General features: G+C 41.9%; 1 protein-coding gene across 1 annotated transcript in view; it reads left to right on the top strand.

Annotated features, from left to right (window-relative positions):
• The window catches only part of LOC135508807 (zona pellucida sperm-binding protein 4-like), a 70,282-nt gene that overhangs the window by 20,787 nt on the left and 27,431 nt on the right, over nt 1–22,064 (top strand). The window contains exons 3-4 of the mRNA XM_064929020.1: nt 20,818–21,005; nt 21,230–21,327. Of these exons, the coding sequence (XP_064785092.1) occupies nt 20,818–21,005; nt 21,230–21,327 (286 nt within the window). The remainder of the gene's footprint in view (nt 1–20,817; nt 21,006–21,229; nt 21,328–22,064) is intronic.

Here is a 22,064-nt window from a genome sequence, read left to right on the forward strand (position 1 = left end):
ATACATGGACACCTTTGTTATTAAGCCTTGGATTTCTAATCCTCTAATGTTGTTATTGGATCTGATTTTAATAGCAAGTATTTCGTTGGCCCTAACGAATAGATATGGTGACAGCGGACACCCTTGTTTAACTCCTCTTGACAATTTAAAACTCAGAGAAAGACGTTATTTACTATTTTACACCCGGGGTTGCTATACATTCTTTATAAAATGGGTAAAAGTAGACTCACCAAAATTGAAAAAATCCAGGCATTTATAAATAAAGTCCAGTCTTGCATTATCAAATGCCTTTCAACAATCCATTATAAATTCCAGGCCTGGCTTCTTAGATGTTTCATGATAGTTCTATTTTTTCTAGTAGTGTTTGTATATTATCTTCAATGTATCGCCCTAGTATTTTTGCATCACAACATTGAAGTGTAAGGGGCCTCCAGTTTTTTAGATAGACTATATTTGCCATCTGGGTCTTGTTGTAACGATAAATTATTGTTGGGGCAGGATGGCGACGGTCCGTCGGTCTTGGGCCTGGGGCCTGAGGAGGCGGCATGAACCATCTCAGGGTCTCCCAGCCAGAGTAAGTCGGCTCCTCATAGCCTCTCGGGCCGCTGGGGGCAATGAAGCCCCGCTGCCGGTTTCTGATGGCCTGTCAGCCCCGCTCATGGTGGTGAACAGTGCCAGCATCATCCCCCAAGAACAGCCCATCACTGGCCAACAGAGAACAGCTGTCTTTGCCATCGAAGCTATCAACCTCTTGATGCAGGGCATGTGCCCTCCGTTCAAGATGGCCCCAGCAATCCGACTCCTGCCCCTGTCCAGGACTAGCAGCAGATGGGCTCTGCCTGTGGTGGCTCTGGCCACACTTCCAGTGTGGGGTACTGGGCCCAGTAGAGGGACTAACAGCTCGCTGGCGCACCATTCCTGAAGGAGGGAGCTCATCCCCAGCCTGGCCAACCCACTCGCACAAAGCCTCCAATCGCACCAGGCGCAGGCGTTCTGAGTACACCACACAAAACAGGCATTCAGCACCGCCCTCTCTGCATGGCTCAAACCCAGATGGTGCATACACCAGGTATGCAGATCCCCAGGGGGATGCCACCATCACATCTGTCACAAAGGGAAGACATAATCTCAGCCAAGCCAACAAGACCATGGAGCAGGGTCCGACGCCCTGGGAGTGCTTATGTCGTGACCTGCTTGGAGGAATAGCAACCATGTGAGGGATAAATGACCCAGTACCCCTTCAATAAACATGGAAGACCTGTGTAGGAAAAGCAAGCAGACAAAAAAACAGCAACCAGGTAATGGATTTGATTTGTTTTTTGTTTTTGTTTTACGCCAACTGCAATCTTACCTAGCCGGTTTAATATCCAAGCAGTTAAAGCAGCACCATATGATGGAGTAACTACAAAAAAACTACAAATTTAGTCTCAACGTAGTGGAAAGCCCACTACGATACTATTACACACTGCAGGGGAAAAAACATGAAAAACAACCTGCAGGGTAATTAGCAGAGAACAGCATGTTAAAGCAATTCACAACACACACATCGAAAAAGCCAGTCGGCAAGAAGTGTAAGGAAAATTACAGTTTGTGGCAGCAAGAACCACCACACAAATGGATGCACACGGAGTCGTAGTGTAATGCTAACGAAACATGTATGACAAACCACAGGCGGAAGATACAGATCAACCGCATGCAGAGAGTAGATCACTCAAGAGGAGGGGCAGGCCATACCTTTTGCCCATGGAAAGCTGAACTCCCCCCATTGTTTTCCTATGGAGAGTGTTACGGATACCAGTATCCTGTGTGTGTATCCTGTGTTCTTTTCTCTCATTCTCCCCTCCCAGGTGAAAATCATCACTCCCAATCAATCACCAATCCAATCATCAATCAGAAGACACACCTCCTCCTGTTTCCTACCCTATCACAGTGTGATACTTTGTTCATGACACAAGTCATTTTTCCAAAAATTGTTTACCGACAGATTATTTCACTTATAACTCATTGTATCAAAATTCCAGTGGGTCAGAAGTTTACAAAAACTGAGTTGACTAACTTTAAACAGCTTGGAAAATTCCTGAAAATTATGTCATGACTTTAGAAGCTTCTGATAGGCTAATTGACATAATTTGAGTCCGTTTGAGGTGTACCTGTGGATGTATTTTAAGGCCTACCTTCAAACTCAGTGCCTCTTTGCTTGACATCATGGGAAAATCAAAAGAAATATGCCCAAGACCTCAGAAAAATAATTGTAGACCTCTTCAAGCCTGGTTCATCCTTGGGAGCAATTTCCAGATGCCTGAAGGTGCCACGTTCATCCGTACAAACAATAGTACGCAAGTATAAACACCATGGGACCACGCAGCCGTCATACCGCTCAGGAAGGAGACGTGTTCTGTCTCCTAGAGATGAACGTACTCTGGTGCGAAAAGTGCAAATCAATTCCAGAACAACAGCAATGGACCTTGTGAAGATGCTGGAGGAAACAGGTAGAAAAGTATCTATATCCAGTAAAAACGAGTCCTATATCGACATCACCTGAAAGGCCGCTCGGCAAGGAAGAAGGCACTGCTCCAAAACCAACATAAAAAAGCCAGACTACGGGTTGCAACTGCAGATGGGGACAAAGATTGTACTTTTTGGAGAAATGTCCTCTGGTCTGATGAAACAAACATAGAACTGTTTGGCTATAATGACCATCGTTATGTTTGGAGGAAAATGGGTTAGGCTTGCAAGCCGAATAACACCATCCCAACCTTGAAGCACTGGGGTGGCAGCATCATGTTGTGGGGGTGCTTTGCTGCAGGAGGGACTGGTGCACTTCACAAAATAGATGGCATCATTGGAAAGAAAAATTCTGTGGATATATTGAAGCAACATCACAAAACATCAGTTAGGAAGTTAAAGCTTGGTCGCAAATGGGTCTTCCAAATGGACAATGACCCCAAGCAAACTTCCAAAGTTGTGGCAAAATGGCTTAAGGACAACAAGGTCAAGATATTGGAGTGGCCATCACAAAGCCCTGACCTCAATCCTAGAGAACATTTGTGGGCAGAACTGAAAAAGCATGTGCGGGCAAGGAGGCCTACAAACCTGATTCAGTTACACCAGCTCTGTCAGGAGGAATAGTCCAAAGTTCACCCAATTTTCTGACCTAAGACAGCTAATTTTTACTAGGATTAAATGTCAGTAATTGTGAAAAACTGAGTTTAAATGTATTTGGCTAAGGTGTATGTAAACTTCCGACTTCAACTGTATAAGTACCGTAGCTAGCAACTTCAATCTATAAAAACAGCATACGTTCTTTTTTCCCATTTAACGATATGTATTAAGACTAATAAACTCAGCAAAAAAAGAAAGGTCCAAATAACTTCACAGAACTTAATTTCGAAGTGTTTAAAAACTGTTTCCCATGCTTGTTCAATGAACCATAAACAATTAAACCTCTTAAGGATCCGCCTATTTTTTTCAATTTTTGCCTATCGTATTTTTTTGTACCATCATTTTGAAATGCAAGAGAAAGTTCATAATGCATTATTCCAACCCAGCTGTAATTTTTAGACTGATCGAATTAACCATTGCATTCCTGTTCAAAATGTTGTACCAAGACATTAGACACGTGTCTAATTTGTTTATAAATAACTTTTCATGTTCAAAACTGTGCACTCTCCTCAAACAATATGGTATTCTTTCACTGTAATAGCTACTGTAAATTGGACAGTGCCATTAGATTAAAAAGAATTTAAGCTTTCTGACAATATTAGATATGACTATGTCCTGGGAAATTTTCTTGATACTTTCAACCTCATGCTAATCGCATTAACCTACATTAGCTCAACCGTCCTCAACCGTCCTGTGGAAGGGACACTGATCCCAAAGAAGTTTTAATGAACATGCATTTGTGGAATGGTCGTTAAGACACTAACAGTTGAGAGATGGTAGGTAATTAAGGTCACAATTATGAACACTTAGGCTTCTTTAGTGTCCTTTCTACTGACTCTGAAAAACACCAAAAGAAAGATGCCAAGGGTCCTTGCTCATCTGTGTGAACGTGCCTTAGGCATGCTGCAAGGAGGCATGAGGACTGCAGATGTGGCCAGGGCAATAAATTGCAATGTCCGTACTGTGAGACGCCTAAGACAGAGCTACAAGGAGACAGGACAGACAGCTGATCGTCCTCGCGGTGGCAGACCACGTTTAGCACCATCTGCACAGGATCAGTACATCGGCACATCACACCTGCAGGATAGGTACAGGATGGCAACAACAACTGGCCAAGTTACACAAGGAACGCACAATTCCTCCATCATTGCTCAGACTGTCTGCAATAGGCTGAGAGAGGCTGGACAGAGGGCTTGTAGACCTGTTGTAAGGCATGTCCTCACCAGACATCACAACAACGTCGCCTATGGGCACAAACCCTGCTGGACCAGACAGGACTGGCAAAAAGTGCTCTTCACTGACGAATCACGGTTTTGTCTCACCAGTGGTGATGATCAGATTCACGTTGATCGTCAAAGGAATGAGCGTTACACCGAGGCCTGTACTCTGGAGGGGGATCGATTTGGAGGTGGAGGGTCCGTCATGGAATGGGGCGGTGTTTCACAGCATCGGACTGAGCTTGTTGTCATTGCAGGCAATCTCAACGCTCTGCATTACAGGGAAGACATCCTCCTCCCTCATGTGGTACCCTGCCTGCAGGCGCATCTTGACAAGACCCTCCAGCATGACAATGCCATCAGTGTTCTGCTGTGGCCAGCAAAGGTCCTGGATCTCAATCCCATTGAGCACGTCTGGGACCTGTTGGATTGGAGGGTGAGGGCTAGGGCCATTCCCCCTAGAAATGTCCAGGAACTTGCACATTCCTTGGTGGAAGAGTGGGGTAACATATCACAGCGAGAACTGGCACATCTGATCCAGTCCATGAAAAGGAGATGCACTGCAGTACTTAATGCAACTTGTGGCCAGATACTGTTACTTTTGATTTTGACACCCCCCCTTTGTTCAGGGACACATTATTTGGGGCAGGAGGGTAGCCTAGTGGTTAGAGCGTTGGACTAGTAACCGGAAGGTTCTGAGTTCAAACCCCCGAGCTGACAAGGTACAAATCTGTCATTCTGCCCCTGAACAGGCAGTTAACCCACTGTGCCCAGGCCATCATTGAAAATAAGAATTTGTTCTTAAGTGACTTGCCTGGTTAAATAAAGGTAAAGTTAAAAAAAAAAAAAAAATCTGTTAGTTACATGTCTGTGGAACTTGTTCAGTTTTTGTCTCAGTTGTTGAATCTTGTTATATTCATACACATATTTACACGTAAATTTTTCTGAAAATAAACGCAGTTGACAGTGAGAGGATGTTTCTTTTTTTTCTGAGTTTACATGGTAGAGAAAGTGCTCTCTTTCCACTATTTTCAGTCCTCTAAAAACACTGTCATTGGCAAACAATTCTGAAGTAATAGTTTTGCGTGGACTTAGCGAGCATTTATGCGGTGAAACAGAACTAGAACTGCCTGATATAATTGAGCCAAGCAACCAGCACAGCAACGGACGCTTTGGTTCATTACATAATCTGATCAGAATGTTGCAAATTCTAGCAACAGTCCTAGCAACAGAAGCTAGAACTAATCTAATCCCATTGTGACGTAGAGGGAGACAATATTTGGCGCGACGCCTCCCCCCATCTTACATTCAGAACCTTATTGGGGTTTCACACATCTTTCACCTGAGTCATCCATGCAAATTAGTTTTTCATGAAATACCATGAGCACATTTTGTTTAGTCACCAATACATCACATAATGATACGCTAGTAATTTAGTCATTTTAACTAACGTTAAATCCAATAGCAAAACATAGAATAAACATTTCTGAATAGAAAGAATAGCAGATGGTAGATATAATTTTCCAAACATTTGTCTTGACATGCAAAACCTTTATTTGTTTTATCCAATGGCATATTGTGAGCATGTTGAGAATCTTTTATTTTTTAAATATTTTTTTATATATTTTTTAAAATATTTATTCACATTTTCTATTGTGAAACAAACAAGAAATAAGACAAACAAACAGAAAACTTAAGCATGCATAACTATTCACCCCCCAAAGCCAATACTTCGTAGAGCGACCTTTTGTAGCAATTACAGCTGCAAGTCTCTTGGGGTATGTCTATAAGCTTGGCACATCTCGCCACTGGGATTTTTGCCCATTCTTCACTGCAAAACTGCTCCAGCTCCGTCAAGTTGAATGGGTTCCGCTGGTGTTCAGCAATATTTAAGTCATACTATAGATTCTCAATTGGATTGAGGTCTGGGCTTTGACTAGGCCCTTCCAAGACATTTAAATGTTTCCCCTTAAACCACCCGAGTGTTGCTTCAGCGGTATGCTTAGGGTCACAACATTTTCTTTACCTTGTCAGCTCAGGGATTTGATCCAGCTACCTTTCGGTTCCTGGCCCAACGCTTTAATCACTAGGCTACCTGATGCCCCTGATCCTGTAACCTTGTCTGTGCCTTGATCTAGGTTGAGCAAAAGAAAACATGGCAATGTTCGTCTTAGCATTCTCACTGGAATAAAGACCTCCATCCACCTCCATTGATATGATTGGCCTGACTGAAACATGGCTCAAGCCTGGTGAATTTACTGTGTTAAATGGAGTGCTCTCCTCCTGGTTACACTAGTGACCATATTCCCTGCACATCCCGCAAAGGCGGAGGTGTGTTTATGACAGCAAATTTTAATTTACAAACAAATGACTGCGTTTGTCTTTTCAGCTTCCAGTCATGAAATCTATACAGCATACATATTGTGGATCTAAATGTTTTTCCTCATCCTGGACTATCGGACAACAATTTTATTACGTTTGCAATCACAACAAAATCTGCTCAGACCCCAACCAAGGATAATCGAGACCTGTGCTACTGTATACATTTTCAGACAACCCAAAGATTCCTAGATGCCCTTCCAGACTCCCACCCCCTACCCAAGGACGTTGGAGTACAAAAATCGGTTAACCACCTAACGTGGGATCTTAATTTAACCTGGAGTAATACCCTGGATTAGAGGTTGACCGATTAATCGGAATGGCCGATTAATTGGGGCCGATTTCCATTTTCATAACAATCGGAAATCTGCATTTTTGGGCGCCGATTTGCCGATTTAAAAAATATTTGTATACCTTTATTTAACTAGGCAAGTCAGTTAAGAACACATTCTTATTTTCAATGACTGCCTAGGAACGGTGGGTTAACTGCCTCGTTCAGGGGCAGAATGCCAGATTTTCACCTTGTCAGCTCGGAGGATCCAATCTTGCAACCTTACAGTTAACTAGTCCAATGCAATAACGACCTGCCTCCCTCTCGTTGCACTCCACAAGGAGACTGCCTTTTACACGAATGCAGTAAGCCAAGGTAAGTTGCTAGCTAGCATTAAACTTAATTTATAAAAAACAATCAATCATAATCACTAGTTAACTACACATGGTTGATGATATTACCAGATATTATCTAGCGTGTCCTGTGTTGCATATAATCTGACTGAGCATACAAGCATACAAGTATCTAAGTATCTGACTGAGCGGTGGTAGGCAGAAGCATGTGCGTAAACATTCATTCAAACAGCACTTTCGTGCGTTTTACCAGCAGCTCTTCATTGTGCGTCAAGCATTGCGCTGTTTATGATTTCAAGCCTATCAACTCCCGGGATGAGGCTGGTGTAACCGAAGTGAAATGGCTAGATCGTTAGCGCGCGCTAACAGCGTTTCAAGCGCCACTCGCTCTGAGCCTTCAAGTAGTTGTTCCCCTTGCTCTGCATGGGTAATGCTGCTTCGATGGTGGTTGTTGTCGTTGTGTTGCTGGTTTGAGCCCAGGGAGTAGTGAGGAGAGGGACACTGGCAATACTCAAGTGCCTATAAGACCATCCAATAGTCAAAGGTTAATGAAATACAAATGGTATAGAGGGAAATAGTCCTATAATTCCTAGAATAACTACAACCTAAAACTTCTTAACTGGGAATATTGAAGACTCATGTTAAAAGGAACCACCAGCTTTCATATGTTCTCATGTTCTGAGCAAGAAACTGAAACGTTAGCTTTCTTACATAGCACATATTGCACTTTTACTTTCTTCTCCAACACTTTGTTTTTGCATTATTTAAACCAAATTGAACATGTTTCATTATATACTTGAGGCTACATTGATTTTATTGATGTATTATATTAAGTTAAAATTAGTGTTAATTCAGTATTGTTGTAGTTGTCATTATTGGTCCTCCAATAATCGGTATCGGAGTTGAAAAACCATAATCGGCCGACCTCTACCCTAGATACAGTCGCACCCCTAAAAACAAAAAACATTTGGACACATTCATGAAAATCGTCACGGCCTCTAAACCGTCAAGCTGCATACTGGACCCCTATTCCAACTAAACATACTGAAAGAGCTACTTTCTGTGCTTGGTCCTCATATGTTGAACATAAGAAATGGCTCCCTATCCACCGGATAAAAGTGGCAGTAATAAAGCCAAACCATGAACCGAAAACTGCATCTGTACTTGTGCTCCTAAACCTTAGTGCTGGTTTTGATGCAATCGATCACCACATTCTTTTGGAGAGATTGGAAACCCAAATTGGTCTACACCGACAAGTTCTGGCCTGGTTTATATCTTATCTGTCGGAAAGATGTCATTTTGTCTCTATGGATGGTTTGTCTTCTGACAAATCAACTGTAAATGTCAGTGTTTCTCAAGGTTGCGTTTTAGGACCACTATTGTTTTCACTATATATTTTACCTCTTAGTGATTCCATTCAGAAACATAAATTTAACTTTCACTGCTATGCGGACGATACATTGCTGTACACAGCTGTACATTTCGATGAAACATGGTGACGCCCCAAAATTGCCTTCCAAGGAATCCTGTGTTTCAGACATAAGGAAGTGGATGCCTGCATATTTTTTACTTTTAAACTCTGACAAAATGGATGCTAGTTCAAGAAACAAAGATCTGCTGTTGGATCTGAAAATTAATCATGGTTGTACAGTTATTTCAAATAAAACTCAGAAGGAGTGAACGTCAAGGCACTGGAGCAACGAACTGCCATTTGTTGTCTCTGCCTGGCCGGCTCCCCAATCCACTGGGATTCTCTGCCTCTGACCTTATTATGGGGGCTGAGTCACTGGCTTACTGGTGCTCTTCCATGTCGTTTCTAGGAGGGGTGCGTCAACTTGAGTCAGATGTGATCTTTCTGTCTGGTTTTGCACCCCCTCGGGCTCGTGCATTGGAGGAGATCTTCTTTGGCTATACTCAAGCTTGTCTCAGGATAGTAAGTTGATGGTCTGTTGCTATACCTCTAGTGGTGTGGGGGCTGTGCTTTGGCAAAGTGGGTGGGGTTATATCCTGCCTGGTTGGCCCTGTCCAGGGGCCAGTGTCCCCAACCCTTTCTCCCGCAATGTCCCCCAACCCACAGCTGGTGGTGTCCTGTGTGAATTTAAGTATGCTCCCTCTAATTCTCTCTCTCTCTCCCTCTCCTCCTGGAGGACCTGAGCCCTAGGATGATGCCTCAGGACTATCTGGCATGATGACTCCTGACTGTCCCCAGTCCACCTGGTCGTGCTGCTGCTCCAGTTTCAACTGTTCTGCCTGCGGCTAGGAAACCCTGACCTGTTCACCAGATGTGCTACCTTGTCCTCTACCTGCTGTTTTCGACTCGCTCTCTACCACACCTGCTGTCTCGACCGCTGAATGCTCGGCTATGAAAAGCCAACTGACATTTACTCCTGAGGTACTGACCATGCTTACCCTTTACAACCACTGTGATCATCTTGAAGAATAATCTGGCCTTAAATGGCCATGTACTCTTATAATCTCCACCCGGCACAGCCAGAAGAGGACTGGCCAACCCTCAGAGCCTGGTTTCTTCCTAGGTTCTGGCCTTTCTAGGGAGTTTTTCCTACTATGCTTTTACATCTGCAGTGCTTGTTGTTTTTGGTTTTAGGCTGGGTTTCTTTATAGCACTTTGACATCTGCTGATGTAAAATGGGCTTTATAAATACATTTGATAAAAAATTGTAGGTGCTGTGATTTTAAAGTGGAAATGTCTAGGAGCAACAACGGCTCAGCCGTAAAGTGGTAGGCCACATACGCTCACAGAATGGGACCGCCAAGTGCAGATTCATGTAAAAAATCATCTGTCCTCAGTTGCAATACTCACTACAGAGTTCCAAACTCCCTCTGGAAGGAAAATCAGCACAATAACTGTTTGTCGGGAGCTAAATAAAATGAGTTTCTATGGGCGAGCAGGCACTCACAAGCCTAAAATCACCATGCACAATACCAAGCATTGGCTGATGTGGTGTAAAGCTCATCACCATTGGACTCTGGAGCAGGTGAAACACATTCTCTGGACTGATTAATTACACTTCACCACTTTTCAGTCTGATGGACGAATCTGGGTTTTGACGGATGCCAGGAGAACACTACCTGCCACAATACAGTGCCAACTGTAAAGTTTGGTGGAGGATTAATAATGTCTGGGGCTGTTTTTCATAGTTCGGGCTAGGACCCTTAGTTCCAGCGATGGGAAATCGTAACGCTACAGCATACAGTGACATTCTAGACAATTCTGTAATTCCAACTTTGTGGCAAAAGTTTGGGGAAGGCCCTTTCCTGTTTCAGCATGACAATGCCCCAGTGCACAAAGCAAGGTCCATACAGAAATGGCTTGCGAGATCGCTGTAAGAACTTGATTGGCCTGCACAGACCCTTGCCCTCAAACCCGTTGAACACCTTTGAGATAAATTGGAATGGCTACTGCGAGCCAGGCCTAATCGCCCAATATCAGTGCCCAACCTCACTAATACTTGTGCCTGAATGGAAGCAAGTCCCCGCAGCAATGTTCCAACATCTAGTGGAAAGCCTTTCCAGAAGAGTGGAGGCTGTAATAGGACCAACTCCATTTTAATGCCCATGATTTTGGAATGAGATGTTCAATGAGCAGGTGCCCACATCCTTTTGGTCATGCCATGTATATCCTAGCTAACCATTGGTAATCTTATTTAATGATGCTATACATCCAAAACAACAGTATCTATTGCTAGACTAGAGATATGACTGAGCTATAGATAATCAGGGGTTGCACATCTAACTAGCTGGAATGAAGCATGGGTATGAAGACATGTAAATATATCCTTTCACAGTTTACAACAGGTTTCCATCAACCCAGACCTGTCTGATCAGCTTGATAGGGTGCCGTGGTTGTCCAGCTTACACCTGTGCAAATCTGTGTATAGCAATGGAATTAAATATCCAACCAATACCTCAAGCGTCAAGCTGTAGGTCCACCACACACCCAATGGGTTGTGGGGTCGTGTCCGGAAATAACCCCTAGCCCTACCTCTAGACACTTGTGAAGATCTGAGAGAATTGGACAGCGTAAGCAATAGTGCCAAAATTCCACCAAGCATATCAGAGGGTAAGGTAGAGCTCTCATGTCACGACCCATCAATCCCTTTTAGATCTCCACAAATGTCTAGACTCTGGCCAGTAGGGGTTGTTTCTGGACAGGCCATGGGTATCATGGTACCTCAGTCAGCCAGGCACTGTCAAAATATTCATAGCTGTCAAATACTTGCGTCCTCTGTCTTTGGGAGAATCTCAATTTCATTCCTTGATTCGTTGCATCCTTTCATCTCCTTCTCAAAACGTACATTCCCCAGCTAGAAAACCAAAGTATCGCTCAAACAGGACTAACAGGGTCACTGACCAACAACCAAAACAACAACAGATGGGTTTTTAGTAGGGATTCTGAAAGACACTCATGGGGGTGTTCACTGGAAGTTGATTAGCAACAACAACTGGAAAATAAAAGATACCCATCATGAGCTCCCACTAAACAAAAGAAAACCGACACCAATCTTAAAGACAGGAGCAAACCTAAATGAGGGAAATCAGACAAAGGGATCTTTTCCTAGAACTCAAAATAAGGAGCGCCAAATAAATGTGTTAACTCTCCACATCAATCAAGGCAACAGGCGCACTGGGCCAGCCACTCTTAAATAGCACCTGGGCCAGCACAGTTGAAATACCTTCCCACTAACGAGACGGCAACCAGCACAGGTGTAACACATACTGTTGTCAGGGGTTCACCTAAGGGTCATGATGTGGGCTGTATCAAATGTTTGATGTATTATAATAATTGATTATGCCTATGTTGTAATAATAGAAGGGGAGGGGTTATAAGACCCCGCCCTCCTTACATGTATAGGGTCTGTATACAGATTAACAATATATATTCATTATAGAGGTTTAATTAACCTCTTGATACTCCCCACCCCGGATCCGGGATCGTGAATAAAGCCTCAGGCTCATTAGCATAACGCAACGTTAACGATTTCTGAAAATCGCAAATAAAATGAAAATAATGCACCTGCTCTCAAGCTTAGCCTTTTCTTAATATTTTTCCACAGTTGTTTTCTAGTCTCTCTGCCTCTTATGAAGAAATGGTCTGAGAAATGTGTGACTGAGACAGATCTCTGTAGGGGAGTGTATGACATAAGAGACTAGTCAGACATTCCACAATAACTCAACTTGGGGAGTGGACATTTATTGCTTAGACCTTTGAAAACACTGGAACTATTGTATCTCTCTTGCAAGTTTATATAGTAGTGTATGCATGGCCTTGGTCTGATGAATAGAAGGTAATGATGTATGCAGTGACATCACAAGGGTTGGACTTTGGGTTTAACCTCTCTGGCCCACCCGACACGCTAGCGTCCCACCTTGCCAACAATAAATGCAAATGCGCTACGCCAAATGCTAATAGCACTCGTTAAAACTCAAACGTTCATTAAAACTCACATGCAGGGTACTCAATTCAAGCTACACTCGTTGTGAATCTAGCCAACGAGTCAGATTTGTAAAATGCTTTTCGGCATAAGCATGAGAAGCTATTATCTGATAGCATGCAACACCCCGAAATACCAGAAGGGGACGTAAACAAAGGAATTAGCGTAGCCGGCGCTACACAAAACGCAGAAATAAAATATAAAACATTCATTACCTTTGACGAGCTTCTTTGTTGGCACTCCTATATGTCCCATAAACATCACAATTGGGTCTTTTTTTCAATTAAATCGGTCCTTGTATACCCAAAATGTCCATTTATGAAGACCGTCAGATCCAGGAAAAACACCGTTTTTAAACGCAACATTATTTTTTAAAATTAAAATAGTTGCCTATAAACTTTGACAAAACACTTCAAACTACTTCTGTAATCCAACTTTAGGTATTAGTAAACGTTAATAAACGATCAAATTGATCACGGAGCGATCTGTATTCAATAGGCACAAGTTTGGGAAACGTAGCCAGCTTCTCCGGTTCCATTTTTCACAGCTGTGGACCTGAAAACCGGATGTGGCTATTACTCAGATGACCAAGGATTTAGTTAAATCGAAATCACAACACTGGCGACATCGTGTGGAAGCTGTAGGAACTGTAATCTCACCCTTAAGTATTTTTCCTTCCAATAGACAATACATAGACTGGCGGATTGATTTTTTCTCCGTCGATTTTGTGATCAGGTTTCCTTGCGATTTTGACCACGGAACTCGTTCTGTTATAGTCACAGACACCATTGAACCAGTTCTAGAAACTTCAGAGTGTTTTCTATGCACACATACTAATCATATGCATATACTATATTCCTGGCATGAGTTGCAGGACGCTGAAATGTTGCACGATTTTTAACAGAATGTTGAAAAAAGTAGCCCGATCTCTATTAATAAAATAACTTGGGTCCTTTTATATTTTGCAGAACTTACTCGGAAACATGCGTTATGTTCCTGTTGTCAACTTCTGTCTGCAATTTCATTAATAAAGGTTTTCGAAGGATTTAATGAAATATATTGTCACAATGCAAATTTCACCAATGAGCCAAAGATTGGCAAGGAACAAGGAAACTAACCCCAGCATTGTCTAACGAGGTGATGCAAACCAGTGTGCCCTACGTGCTATCAAGCTGTATGTGCTGAAGTCCAACCTCAAAACATAAATGTAAAAACCAAAGCCTGTAACATCTTGCCTCTTAAGACAACAAATATAACCTATATATCCTATCCTAAGGTTGCTCACCGCCAACAGAAAACAACTTCCATCTCACAACATAATCAACTTAAATGTGTCGCCTTGTAAACATGGCGTCTACTGGCTGTCAGCAATTAAATAGAAGACAAAACATAAAATACAATCTTTTTATTATTATTTTTTCCCTTTTTAAAAATGATTTCTATAGTTGCCTAAAACTCCTAAATATGCTTAAACGCCTAAATATGCTAAATACGCCTAAATATGCTTCTATAACACTCCTAAATATGCTTCTATAACACTCATCCCATTGGATCGAGTCCAACCAAAACAAAACTCATCTCCAAAATGTACAGTCAAAATAAATTGTGAGCAGCAGGGCAACACCTGACTAAATGCAAAACTTATTGACTGCACCCCCCCTGAGACAATCAGCAACCAAGTTGTCCTTACAACGGACATGTTTAATTTCCAAGTGAAACTCTTGCAATATCCGTAGTTACTTTCTTTTCGTGATTTGCCTTAGTAGAATTTGTTAGATTGGGGGAGAGTCCCCAATGTCAATGTCATGCTCTAGTACATTGTCTGGGTTGAAACATCTGAGAATAAACTCTGATATTCTAAAAGCAGAGCAACCAATGTTGCCTTTTTCCTCTGGAGACAAGTGTGCCACAAAGACAAGGGTTTTACAGAATCTCTGAATTACTCAACCGTCCAACCGGCAAAGTGTGTATTGGGCTTTCCTCATACCCTTGGAAGACTAAAGTCAACAGTGACAGCAGTGGCCACAGGCAGAACATCACTAACGGTTTCCACGGACTTCGCCGCCAATTGTAGTGGGTGAAGTATGGTTTCAACATGTTGACATGACACAGCCTGTTTATTTTCCTGTGCTCCAGTGTGGCAATGATGTAATGCAGATCACCATTTTTTTTACTATGGGGTAAGGTCCTGAAAAGGAAGCCTGCAGCAGTGACACCAGAACGGGCAACAAAGCCAGGACTTGGTCACCCACATCGAAAGTGTGGTTTCGGGCATTTCATTTTAGTTTGCGCCCTCTCAAGATTCTCACTGGCAAACTCACAGGCGCGGTGCAATCTCTATCGAAAAGCGCTTACGTGCACCAACAGATTATTTTTGTTTTTAAAGTGTCGCCCTGCAACAACCTGTCTCTCAGCAAATTCAAGGGACCTTCGACATGATGTCCAAACATGAGTTTATTTGGACTAAAATCAAGAGATTCCTGAACAACCTCCCACGCTGCAAAGAGCACAGGAGGGACCACTTCATCCCAGTCTTTTCCAAACTCAAAGCAGTAGGCTCTCAACATAGACTTCAAAGTCTGATAATCTCTCAAGAGCACCTTGAGACAGTTTCACATGAAATTCAAATTGCACAAGTCCATACGTTGAAAATGATTTCACAAGGGCCTTAACAATACTGGGAACCATGATTTTCTTCAGTGGAATAGCCTCAGGGAAATGAGTGGCAGCACACATTATGGTTAACAGAAACTCATTACTACTCTTGGCTTTGGGCAAAGGACCAACACAGTCCACCAGAACCCTGCTGACAGGTTTATCAAAAACAGGAATAGTCTGCAAAAGTGCAATCGGTACAACGTTGTTCGGTTTATCCATCCACTGCCAAACATAACAGGATTTACAGTAAGACACAAAATCCGGTTTCAGATCAGGCCTAAGACAGTCATACGTCTTGTCGACCACAAGATGGCCTGCCATACTACAATTGTGAGCCAACCTCAGTATCTATTGTCAAAGCGTAACTGGAACAACAATTTGAGATACACTGGTCCAATCGTCTTGCCCAGAAGTGGAGCAAGAATGTCATTGCCTCATTAGAACACTATCTCTGTCAAAGAAACCCACACACACTTCCTCAAACGCTTAAAGAAACATCTTTACTCTGTTCCGAAATCAGCTGCCTCCTAGACATCAATGTGTCAACTGTAGGGACCCTCTCTTCCTTTAGAGGTCCTACAAACTAGCTCACCTTTAGAGTTTTCAATGGATAGGTCAACTCAGGATGTTTAGAGAAATCAGGATCACCCATAAACATCTTGGACAGATCGACCATGGTGGGATTGAAGACATCTTCCCCAATATCCTCCTCTGATAACCCATCAGGTTCCTCTACTCAGGGTTCCTTACAAACCACAAGATTTGACACAACCTTCCCTCCAGCCAAATTGTTTCCCAAAATGAATGAGACTCCCTTCACCGATAGGCTAGGCCTCACTCCAATGACAATGGAATCAGAAATAAGATCAGACTCGAGTTCCACATTATACAAAGGAACTTCCATGCAACCCATTTCCACGCCTTGTACAAACACTCTGTAACCAGTTGCTGAGGTGCCAGACAAAGGCAAAACACCTTCCAAAATGATGGATTGGGCCGCCCCAGTGTCTACTGGTATCCTCACCAGCTGCTTAAAAGCATTGCCACTCTGCAGAGACACAAACCTGTCTGAAACAAAGGATTCATACACATCTGATCCAAAATCCGGTTTAGGAGATACACCAATCGCAACCAGAGACTTAATGGGCTGGAGTGCTCCCACAAGAAGAAACTTAATTTTTCTGTTTCAACTTGGGACACAGACACAAACTGGCAGATATGAAAAGATCTGCAGAAAACTGGATTTATCTTTGGGGAACTGTAGAAAAATGCTCTAACCACACAATAGGAGGTGACTTCTCTGGATTGCTTTTTGCGCAGGGATGACTATTTGTTAAGGTAACTTTATGTGTCAAAACAAACTCATCTGCAAGAACTACAGCTTTCTCAAGAGTGAGAACCTTGTGCTCCTAAATGTAGGTTGCAACCTTTTTGTAAAGGCAATTCTTGAACTGTTCTAGAAGTATGAGTCTTTAAATCCTCATGGTCCTTGGCCTCTTGATAACCACACCACTGATCAAAAATACATGCTTGTTGCCTTGCGAATTCTACATGGCTTTGTGATTCTGTCTTTTGTCATTTACAGAACTGTTGTTTCTGTGCCTCTGGGACCAACTCGTAAGCCTGAAGGATAGCGGCTTAAACAGTGTACATAATCTGAACTCTGGTCAAGAGATAAAGCGGAGTACACTTTCTGAGCCTTTCCCACAAGAACACTTTGGAGGAGCAGTGACCAAATATCTCCTGGCCATTTTAGGTGTGGCATTCTGCTCAAACCGAGTAAAATATACATCCACCTCTTTTTCGTTTGAAAGGCGGTACAAGCCAGCTGTTCCAACCAAGATCAAACTCTGAGTGTCACGTTCTAACCTTAGTTCCTTTGTTTTTGTCTTTGTTTTAGTATGGTCAGGGCGTGAGTTGGGGTGGGCAGTCTGTTTTTCTATGTGGGTTTTTGAGTTCGGCCTAGTATGGTTCTCAATCAAAGGCAGCTGTCAATTGTTGTCCCTGATTGAGAATCATACTTAGGTAGCCTGGGTTTCACTTTTGGTTTGTGGGGGTTTGTTTCCGTGTGAGTGTTTAGGCCACACGGTACTGTTTCGGTTTTGGTAAATTCACGTTGTCAGTTCTTGTTTAGTGCTCTGAGTTTTAATTAAACATCATCATGAACACTTACCACGCTGCACCTTGGTCCTCCTCTCTATCTCCAGATGACATCCGTTACACTGAGGGTGTAGGATGGCCTGACTGGATTTGGAGTACTTCCAGATCTCCCTTTGTCGCACTTCCATCTCCATCTCTTTCAATCGAATGGCATGTGCATGTTCTTCTTGTTCTAGTGTGTTGTTCTATTGTGTTTTATGTTCTTGTCTTTCCCTGTGCTCTAACTCTAATTTCTGTTGTTCCCATTTTGCCTTTAGTTCTAACTCTCGCAGTTGCACGTATATGGGGTGTACTCTACCAGCCGTAGGACCCTTTTCATCATCCTCACTCTCTGGAAGTATTTCCTCCTCCACTAAAACAGTACCGATCAACTCTTTGACTTCTGTTTTTGGATCGCCAGATGCCACCTTGATGTTATAATGCTTTGAAATGATACGCAGATTTGCCTTTGTACATTTATCTAGCATCTCCCATGTAGGGTTTTCCACAAATGCTTCCAACTTAGTCAATTTATTTTTTTGTTATTAGCCTGTGTTTATTCAAATTTCAAAATGATTCCACCAATCTAATAACCCCTCAAGGTGGATGTCAGTGACAAACTCTACCACAAAATTGTATTTTGAACATTCCAATATCTGAGAACAGCAGAGCTTCAGAGTAGGGGACGAGAGCGACTACCATACTCATGGGAAACAATATCCCGGACGAGCCCCCATTTTATGTTACCCAAATAGTGTCACTCAAACAGGACGGAGAACTAACAAAGAGTCGCTGACCAACAACCAGAACTAAACCGGTGGGGTTTTAGGATGGGTTCTGAAAGACACTTATGGGGGTGTCCACTGAAAGTTGACTGGCAACAACAACTGGAACCTGAAAGACGCCCACCATGAGCGCCCACTAAATTTACCTAATAAGAGGCAAGCAAAAGAAAAACTTACACCAAACTTAGACAGGATGCTAACCAAAAAAGTGGAGCAAAATGAAATCAGACAAAGGAATAGTTTTTTTCTAGAAATCAAAATAGGGAGTGCCAACTAAAGGGGTTTACCCTCCGCATCTATCAAGACAACTGGAGCACTGGGCCAACCACTCTTCAAAAGCACATGTGCCAGCATTAACAAAATGGCAACCAGCACAGGTGTAACATATACTAACAAAAGAGGTCACACCAATTGGTGTGCCCTACATGCTCATGATCTATTTGCACTAAAATCCAACCTCAAACCATAAATGGAAAAACCAATGCCTGTAATAAAACCGATTGGATGAGAAGGTCCCTCTCACCTTCTTATCCAATGGGTTTTGAGAAGGAGGTGAGGATGTGAGGAATGAAGGAAATGGAATTGAGATTATCCCCTTGTTTCCTCCATTCCTCACCTCCCTCTCAAAGCACATTGGGGGAGAGGAGGGAATGTTCCTCCCCTCAGGCTCCAATGCACTTTCAAGGAGAGGCAAGGAGTGGAGGAAACGAGGACAGAGGAAGCAAGAATATGATGTCTGGTGTTCAGGCAGGCAGACAGACAGACGGATAGACAGACAGGCAGGCACGCAAGCACACATTGCTCGAAGAGTTGACTGATTATAATTATTTAATTCTTATTAATATTGTCAATGATTTTGTTGACAGAACCCATTGTATTATATTATTGTATTAAATTATTAAATAAACTATTAAAAAAATATTGAAATGCAGTTTTTCAGCTTTAGCATGGCTATAAATGATAGAGAAGTTGACTAAAGCACAAACAGACCTCGCTACTAGCCATGACAAAGAAACATGCAGTGTCCATATTTCATGTGATATTTTGAATGACATGTAGATATTTTATTGTTGCTCGGAGTTATGGTCTCAGTGTGAAAATCTTGCCTCTTATTCCTGCATCTACAAATGTGAAGCTGCAAGAAAATCATATTTGAATGTATTTCAAACTATTTTGAAATGTTGACCCTTGTGTCACACATTGGCCCCTTTACTTATAGAAAGACTAACATACACAGGACAAATCATAAGAAATAGGGGTATTGTAAAGAGTTGGCTATTGTAAAAACATAGCAAGGTGTTGTATGCCATTTCTGCCCCATGCAGCATTGTACTAGGTCACCTTTTCTACATGACTTGTCAACTGATACCGTACTGCAATTCATCAGCTTAGTGTATCAATGAAATTCAGATAATGAGTGGAATGTATTGTTATATATGTACCCGACACTATAATTACAAATGGTAGCACACAAAGTGACTCTTCCACTCTCTCCTATTGAAGCACACTGGCTGATGGAGAATGATGACATAATATTTACAGCCACTCCCATACGGAATCTTAATTTGAACATCCTGTTGTTGCAGGTATTTTCCTTCATTGCAGGAAATGCAAACTAGTAGTGTATTCAAGATTTAAAAAGGCTACGAAAGTTTGTAATTTCCTCTTTAAAATGTCGGACGTGATTAGCCCTGAAGAGAAATGTATCAACCCCTACAAGAAATGTCCATGAATAAAAATCCACATAATAGTTCACATTTCCTATTGCTGCAGGATTATTTTCCTGTTGTAAGCAAACTTCCTCAAAATAAGATTCTACATCTGTATATGATTTGGTTTTACCTTCCAACATAAATGTATACATTTATTAGGAAAGAATATATGCATTTACAGTGTTCATCAGTTATCAAACTATATACATTTACTAGGCACTACATAATTTTGGTGGAGTAATTATCAGGTTTGAGCAGTTTGATTAAGTGATAGTTAACTGTATTAACAAATTACAAGTAAAGTGGACATTGCATTTTTTAAAGCAGATATGTATCCAAATTGATGATTTGGTGTAGTGAACAAGTGAATTTTTGAATTTGTTTGTTGTACCCAGTCAATTCAAAATGTTGTTAGAGTTTTGAAAATGTACCACATACTTGTGAAAATTGCACCAAAGCTGTAATAAAGGTTAAGCTTGTACACTTGCAGTTCTGCAGTCTTGTTATATATTGACATAAGTGCATGTGATACTAAAGAGCCATTAACATGGTTAAGTTAGTCACAATTTTGATGCATTATAAAATCACATCTGAAATGTCGCAAATAGTCATGGAAATTCTTAGTCTTTTCAGTGAGCTTAATAGTTTTTATCATTAACTTAATATTCTTCCTATGCTCTGTAACTAGTGACTGTCCAGTGTACCAGGGATGGACAGTTTGTGGTGGTGGTTGCCAGGGATGCCACTCTGCCCAACCTGGAGCTAGATTCTATCAGCCTGCTGGGGGGGAACGAAGCCCACTGCACCCCTGTTGGCATCACTTCTGCTTTTGCCATCTACCAATTCAAAGTCACTGAATGTGGAACTGTCATGACGGTACGTATCAGCTGTATTTGGCTTCAGTCTAAGTACAGGGAGGTAGTTCCTCTCTCCTTCAAAGAATTGGATCACATCATCCATATTAGTTGCAATAATGATCATATCATTGATTGTTTATTCAGGTTTAAAGATGTTGCCGCATTGTGGCAAAAGCGCTTGGTCGAACCTATGATGATTTTGCCTCTAGAAGATGAGCTGTATAAGAGTTGTGTTTATTGCAGGAGGAACCTGGTACTATTTTCTATGAGAACAGGATGTCCTCCTCATACATAGTGGAGATGGGACCCCTCGGCACCATCACCAGGGGCAGCCAATTTAAGTAGGTGATTTAAAATAATAATGATAATAATAACAACAATATCCTAGGGAAGTCTAAAATAAGCTAAAAACTGTCATGTTTTCTTCTGTATATTCGGCCAGGTTGGGAATTTTGACAAGACACTGGAGTTAACACCATTTATCTTCTTAAATGTGTAATGGGATCTTTAGTCAAAATAAAATACAATTGTATTTGTCATGTACACAGATTACAGCAGGTGTGCTAGCTCCCTCAACATTGCAGTACAATAATAAATATCAATAATAAAGAGTCAAATGGTCGGAGTGGATGGGTGGGAAGATACTGGTAACGTCTAGCAACCAAAAGGTTGTGTGTTCAAATATAATCAAATGTAGCATTTTAGCAAATTAGCAACTACTTACTACTTTTTAGCTACTTTGCAACTACTTAATATGTTAGCTAACTCTTTTCCTAACCATTACCTGAATTCTTTAACCTAACCCCTAACCTTCTTAACCCCAACACCTAACCACTAGCCTAGTGAATGTTGGCCACCTAGCTAATGGTAGTTTTAGCCACCTAGATAGCAAAAACATCAAATTAAATCAAATTTTATTGGTCACATACAGATGCTATTGCGGGTGTAGCAAAATGCTCTTAGCTCCAACAGTGCAGTAGTATCTAACAATTCACAACAATATACATCTAAAAGTAAAAGAATGGAATTAAAAAATATATAAATATTAGGATGAGCAATGTCGGAGTGGCATTGACTA

The sequence above is a fragment of the Oncorhynchus masou genome, chromosome 22 (assembly GCF_036934945.1).
Source record: "Oncorhynchus masou masou isolate Uvic2021 chromosome 22, UVic_Omas_1.1, whole genome shotgun sequence".
In the NCBI taxonomy this organism is placed as follows: Eukaryota; Metazoa; Chordata; class Actinopteri; order Salmoniformes; family Salmonidae; genus Oncorhynchus; species Oncorhynchus masou.